Source organism: Equus asinus, chromosome 12, assembly GCF_041296235.1.
Source record: "Equus asinus isolate D_3611 breed Donkey chromosome 12, EquAss-T2T_v2, whole genome shotgun sequence".
NCBI lineage: Eukaryota > Metazoa > Chordata > Mammalia > Perissodactyla > Equidae > Equus > Equus asinus.
This window is the reverse complement of record NC_091801.1, coordinates 86,031,613-86,038,415: the sequence shown is the minus strand read 5'-3', so window position 1 is coordinate 86,038,415 and position 6,803 is coordinate 86,031,613. Positions and strand designations below refer to the sequence as shown.

General features: G+C 60.0%; 1 protein-coding gene across 1 annotated transcript; it reads left to right on the top strand.

Moving 5' to 3' along the window:
* Nucleotides 1–280: 280 nt before the first annotated feature.
* Nucleotides 281–6,803, top strand: ZNF517 (zinc finger protein 517). Its single transcript, XM_070481956.1, is given in 7 exon segments — nucleotides 281–1,370; nucleotides 2,729–2,860; nucleotides 3,218–3,263; nucleotides 3,905–4,031; nucleotides 4,216–4,329; nucleotides 5,084–5,218; nucleotides 5,221–6,803. Coding segments are annotated over 5 exon segments (1,470 nt in total). The 5' UTR covers nucleotides 281–1,370; nucleotides 2,729–2,860; nucleotides 3,218–3,230; the 3' UTR covers nucleotides 6,282–6,803.

Below are 6,803 nucleotides of genomic sequence, written 5' to 3'. Positions count from 1 at the left end.
CTGTACTAATCCTGAAAAATATAAAAACTGACACTTGTGCACAGTAAAGTTAGACTTGATTACACCGACTCAAGTCCCACCTCTCCTCTCACTGCGCCGACTCCGTCCCTCCCTCAGGAACCTGGACTCAGCTGGAGCAGGACTTCGGCACCCTGCGGAGCTTTTCACAAAGCGGGGAAGCGGGTAAGGACGGCCAGGACCTCTCTACCTTGCGGGGGTTTCAAGATTATTTCAAAAACCTCTCTACCTTGCGGGGGTTTCAAGATTATTTCAAAACCAGGGCCGGCCAGTGGCCCAGTGGCTGGGTCCACGTGCTCCGCTGTGGCGGCCCAGGGTTTCGCTGTTGGGATCCTGGGCGAGGACATGGCACCGCTCATCGAGCCACGCTGAGGCGGCGTCCCAAATGCCACAACCAGAAGGACCCACAACTAAAAAAATATGCAACTATGTTTCGGGGGGCTTTGGGGAGAAAAAGGAAAAATAAAATCTTTAAAAACAAAAATTAAAAGGGAGGGCACTGCCTCAGAACCGGGCTCCCTAGAATGATGCTGTACGTCTGTCCCGCCCCCCGGATTTCTAGAGGTCTCTGGGAAGGCATCTGCTCCACGGGGCACCAAGCTTTCGGGCCCACGCCCGGTACCCTCAGACCCGGCTGGCTGGACCCGGCCCGGCCCCGCGTCCCTAACCCGCTGCGGCTCTCGCGAGAACCCCGCCCCTCTACCCAGGCGGCGGAGGGCACCATAGAGGCGCGTTTCTCCGAGCATCCTAGAGCGGTGCTGCGGCCGTTTGCGGGGGCGGGCCGGAACAGCGGGTCTGGGCCGGGAGCGCCGGGCTCCTCCCGGTGCTGTCCCGGGTGGAGGCCCCGGTTGAGTTGGGCTGGCCGCGGAGCTGGTGCTGCGGCCCATCCTCCGACTCCGGCCCAGCTGGAGCTGCGGCCTGCCCGGCCCTCGCTTCTCCCTGGGTTCTGGCTTTGGGGGTTCCGGTTGGCGGAGGGGCCGGGCCCCCTTCCCCAGGCTGGGCAAGAGGCGTGCGGGCCGGGCCCTGCGTCCGCGTCCCCGGAGCCCGGTGGTCGCGCAGAGCCGAGGATGCGAGGCAGGCGGGAGGGCCGGTTCTGTTCGGGTTCCCGTCCCCTCGGCGCGCCCGCTGGGAGCAGCAGGCGCTGGCCGGCGGTCCCCTTGCGGCCCCGCCTCGGTTCCCGCGGAGACTGCCCGCCCGGCGCCGTCTTGCTCGTGCGGCTCTCTCCCGCCCCGGCTGAGTCACGGGTTGGACGGCAGACACTCCGTGAGCAGTTAGGAAGAACGCACCATGTCCAGAGGACTGTCCGCGGGCCTGGGCTCACGGAGCATGTGTTGTAGTAGAGGCGAGACAGAGTAAGCAAATAGATTTCGATCGTGACAAGGGGTTTGAAGAAAATAAACCAAGGGGTTAGGATTATGAGAGATGCGGGGTCAGGGCAGCTATGGGTGCTCAGGGAAGGCCTCTGCAAGGAGTTAACATCTCAAGTGAAACCTGGTGGCCAAGAGGCCTTGCCAATCCCTTAGAAGAAACTTGGAGGTGAAGGAAACTGCACCGGAATGGCCTTGGCTCGCTTGCGTTAACGCACAGAAGGCCGGCCTGGCTCCAGTGTAGGGAGCAAGCGGGCAGGAGAGGCAGCTGGGCAGGGTGCCCCAGGTCCCTAAGGAACAGAAGTTTTGTTCTAAATTGAAGGGATAAATGACTCCTGCTGGTCCTCCAGGCCCCAATCAAATGTAATTTCCCCAAAAGCACCCCCTGATCCTCCATCTAAGTTAGCAGTCCCCTCCCCTTGATATTTTCCCTCCCAACATTCTCAACCCAGCACTGTTTTCCTCTGATTAAAGACTATTTCCTGATTCCAGAGGTAGAAGTAAAAGCAGGTTTTCTCCCCTCTAACTGGGCGGCTCCTCCCTGAGGACATGCACTCCCCAGATACGAGCAAACAAGAACCAGTGATGGAGACCTCCCCTCCCAGCAGTGGGCAATGGTGTGTGGGCTGGGTCTTCCCCTGAGATGCTCTGGTGGCCTTGTCGGGGTGAAGAGGACGGCAGATCCATCCGTCAGCAGGAGCCGCAGCAATGGTCCACGCAGGTCCTGCCCTCAGACTGCCCTGGACAGACAGCCCAGTGGGGGTCAGCTGGCAGTGGTGTGCTTTGCAGTCTGCTGTCTGCCCAGTGTCTCAGATCATCCTCAGTAGCCAGTGTACTCTCATGTTAAAAGGGCTCTCCTACCAAATGTCACCTCATGGCATCGTAACTGCAAGCTTTCTGTTAACTGATGCCTAAGTGGGATGTCATTTCACAAAGTGGCAACTACTTAGGAGGCTCAAACCCCACAGAGGAGGATCCCCCAGAGACCTCCTCCCAAACCCAGGAGCTCAAGTGTCTGTCAGGGGAGGGGCACTGAGACCAGGGCCTGGTGCCTTCTCTGCAAACACCTGGCCAGAGCAAAATTGTATTTATTGGATTTTAAATAACTTTTCCCCAACCACAGAGGCAACACACATTTGTAAATAAGTCTTGGAGGAATCATAAAAACGGGAAGAAGGAAAATAAGAAGCACCCATAATTCTATGACCCCAGAAGAAACTAGAGTTAATGTGCTGGGGTATGTGCTGCCAGGTTTATTTTTCTGCTTATAGTCTGCTTGTTTCACATAATAAAGTAGTAAGAACATTTTCTCATCTTCCACAACGTGGTCTTACTGGTTGCAGAGTCACCTACATCATGGATCCACTCATTTACTCTACAAATCCTTGCTGAGCACATGCTGGGTGCCAGGCCCTCCCCCAGCCTCTGGGGGTACAGCATGAATAACCAGACCGCAGGCCTTGTCTAAGAAGCAAGTAAGTTGACATAAGGCAGGTGACATAGGTGCTGTGAAGAAAAATAAAGCAAGGAATGAGGGTAGAGATTCTGGGGTGTGGGTGGCATTTTAAACGGAATATCATCGTTCCAGAAGGCCTTCATGGGAAGGTTGGAAGGAGTCGGGGGGGTGGAGCCATGTGGGTGAGCAGGTCTTGGTACGGCTTCTTCTTGGGGCAGGAGGGAGGTGGCTGGGCTGGCCGAGATGTTCTTGCCCCGTGTCTCACCCTTTCCTGTCTCTTTTGAGTCTGGGTGGTCCTTCTGGGGGACGAGGGTGGGGGGCCCTTGGGCCTGGGCTCCTTCCACTCAGCACTCACTGTCCCCAGCGCCTTCCCCAGCAGAGACCCTGGAATGGCGGTGCCACTCCCGACGCCCGAACCCCAGGTGAGCCTCTGCTTGGAGCCTTAGCTTCTCAGCTCTGAGTACCTTCCCAGGGAGCCCCAGGTCCATCCACGTCACTCCCACTCCTGCAGGGAGTTCACGGGATGGAGTCTGCAAGCCAAGGGTTGGCCTCCTCCCTTCACAGCCTCGCAGTGGCTCTGTCGACTCCTTGCCAAGGCTTTGGGCAGAAGTGGGCTGCCTGGAGCATCCTGCGCCCAAGCTACTAGGGTTGGCTGGCAAGGGCAGGGTCCCTGTCCTTCCCCAATGCCTGCCTCCACCCTGGTGTGACTGGTCAGCCCTTCCTTGGTCACACAGCCTTTGGCCTCGACTGGGAGCTGAGAACTGGGCTGGAGGCTCGGCCACCAGCATCTCTGAGGTGCCCCCTCCCCACGTCCCTGACAGCCCACAAACAAGCATGGAGAGGCCAGGGTCATCTCCCCCTCCACCTGTGGCTTCATGGCAGCGGGACTGCCCCTCCCTGGAGAGTGTTGAGTTGTTCCCTCTGTGCCAGCCCCTGAGGGTACAGCAGTGACCACACACACAGGCCTTGACGCCCAGAGCTGATCAGGTCCCCTGAGTGTTCTTGACATGGCCTCCTCATCTCCTGCCCGGACAGCCGTGGACAGTAGGATCTGTGGTTGCAGGAGGCCATTGTGTTCGAGGATGTGGCCGTGTACTTCACAAGGATAGAGTGGAGTTGCCTGGCTCCGGACCAGCGGGCGCTGTACAGGGACGTGATGCTGGAGAACTACGGGCACGTGGCCTCCCTGGGTGAGGCTCCCCAGTCCATCCTGGGGCTGGACTCAGAGACCACCTGCCTCTTCCACCAGCCATGCTGGGGAGTTGGTTCCTTTCCAAAGGCAAAGTCCAGCATTCAGGGAGGGGGCTGGAGGGGCGCCAGCAGCTGGGTGTCCTCCCTCCTGCTCTCTGACTCGTGCTGTTCTCCCTGCACTAGGCTGTCTTGTCGCCAAACCAGCGCTGATCTCCCTCTTGGAGCAAGGAGAGGAGCCAGGGGCCTTGATTCTGCAGGTGGCTGAGAAGCGAGAGACAAGGGCCAGCCTGTGCCCAGGTGAGTGAGAGGCGCACAGAGGCCCGGCCTCCGCATAGCTCCTTGCAGGCCCCTGGGTGCTTACACACTGGGAGGGCTGTGTGTTTAGTTTCTCACAGCAGAGCCAAATTTCCTATTAAACGCCTCCCTTGTGGTCCAGAGTCACCCAGGACTAACCTCTGTAAGGAACCCGAGTGTGTGAGCATCCATCCCAGTGCCCCGAGGTGTCAGGCCAGGTCTGCGTGGGCAGTGGCTGTGTGGGGAGGACCCAGCAGGGAGACCCTGGAGCTGCTTTGATTCTCCTGGTTCCCCATGGCTTGAGAGCCAGGGCTGAGCGGGAGGCTGCAGAGCTGCCGAAAGGGAGGAGCGGTGGCCTCCATCCTTGGAGCCCGCACAGGCAGCACCCCATGTCCTGGGTGAATGGACTGTGGGTGCATGCCCTGAGGGAGGGGGAGCAAAGGACGGGGGCACCCCACATGTCCTGCCCCTGCACCTGGCCTGCATCCCACTCCTTTGGGACAAGCCAGTGCCCTCCCCCTCCCTCCCCTCCCTCTTTGAGAACCCCCCACCGGAGCCAGCCTCCCACAGTGCTGAAGCCCTTCTTAGTCTCCCTTCTCCTGCCCCTTTCTCACTGGAACCTTGATCTTAAAGCTTCTTGCAAGAAGTTCTCAGACTTCCCTGGTTCTTTGACGTCAAGATTCTGTCTTAAATCACTAAGTGCCTCTTGTGAGTATAGAGGTCAGGTCATCCTTCCGTTTTCTGTCCATGCTTCCAGGTCCCAGGATGGAGGCCAGGATCAAGGAGTCTTCCCTGAGGAGAGTGTCCTCTAAGCAGGCGGGACTGTTGGGCACAGTTTGGGGGCGACACCCCCGGGGGGGACCCCGGCTTACCTGTACTGAACGGCAGTCCTGAGGAGGGGTCAGGCGGCCCTCCAGGGTAGTATGGCGCGGCCCCTGCCGCCCTGGAGGAAGGACGGCTCTGCCCTGGCCCTGCGGCCGGCGGTGGCTGGAAAGAGAGCGCACCGGTGCGCCTGCGGCAAGGCCTTCAAGTACCACTCGCTGCTGCTCAGGCACCAGGTTGTCCACACGGGCGCCAAGCCCTACCAGTGCACCGAGTGCGGCAAGGCCTTCAAGCAGAGCTCCATCCTCCTGCGGCACCAGCTGATCCACACTGAGGAGAAGCCCTACCGGTGCGGCGAGTGCGGCAAGGCCTTCAAGCAGAGCACCGAGCTGGCCGCGCGCGGCCGGGTCCACGCCGAGGAGAAGCCCTACCAGTGCGGCGAGTGCGGCAAGGCCTTCGGGCGCAGCTCCCAGCTCCGGCAGCACCAGCAGTTCCACACGGGGGAGAAGCCCTACGAGTGCTGCGAGTGCGGCCAGGCCTTCGGCCGCAGGTTCACCCTCAAGGAGCACCGGCGCCTCCACAGCGGGGAGAGGCCCTACATGTGCCCGCAGTGTGGGCAGCGATTCATCCGCGGGTCCTCACTCCTCAAACACCACAGGCTGCACGGCGAGGAGAGCCCCCGCAAAGACGGCGGGTGCCAGAGCCCCATGCTCAGCGCGGCCCAGAAGGCCCCCTCGGGGGACAGGCTCCACGAGTGCCCAGTGTGCCAGAAGCCCTTCAGACACAACTCCCTGCTCCTCCTGCACCAGAGGCTGCACACAGGCGAGAAGCCGTTCGAGTGCAGGGAGTGCGGCCGGGCCTTCGGCCGCAAGTCCAACCTCACTCTGCACCGGCAGACCCACACCACGGAGAAGCCCTTCGCCTGTACGGAGTGTGGCATGGCCTTCCGCAGGAGCTACACACTGAGCGAGCACTACCGGCTGCACAGCGGTGAGCGGCCCTACAGGTGCCACGCCTGTGGGAGGGCCTGCAGCCGGCTCTCCGCCCTCATCCAGCACCAGAAAGTCCACAGCCGAGAATGCTCCCAGGAAGGTGGGGAGGACAGGCTGGTGCCCCGCTGGGCAGCCCGGTGAGGTGACAACAGGCAGAGAGCCCATCCGGGCCGTCCACCCTCCCACTTGGCTGTGCAGCGGGCATTTGTCTTGGACGGAGAAGGGAGTGGCTGGGGCTGTTCTCAGGCTGGCCAGAGAGGGAAGCGGAGCCAGAACAGGTCCCCAGCACTTCTTTTTTATAAAGATTTTATTTTTTTCCTTTTTCTCCCCAAAGCCCCCCGGTACATAGTTGTACATTCTTCGTTGTGGGTCCTTCTAGTTGTGGCATGTGGGACGCTGCCTCAGCGTGGTTTGATGAGCAGTGCCATGTCCGTGCCCAGGATTCAAACCAACGAAACACTGGGCCGCCTGCAGTGGAGCACGCGAACTTAACCACTCGGCCATGGGGCCAGCCCCAAGAGCAGCACTTCTGAACCACCCAGGTCTGCCTGGATATACACAGGCTCCAATAAACCACGTGGGGTTGGGGGGATTGTTTTCCTTTTGCACTTGTCTGTTTTCCAAATGCTGACTTGTGATCAGAAAAAAAGGATATGTTGTTTC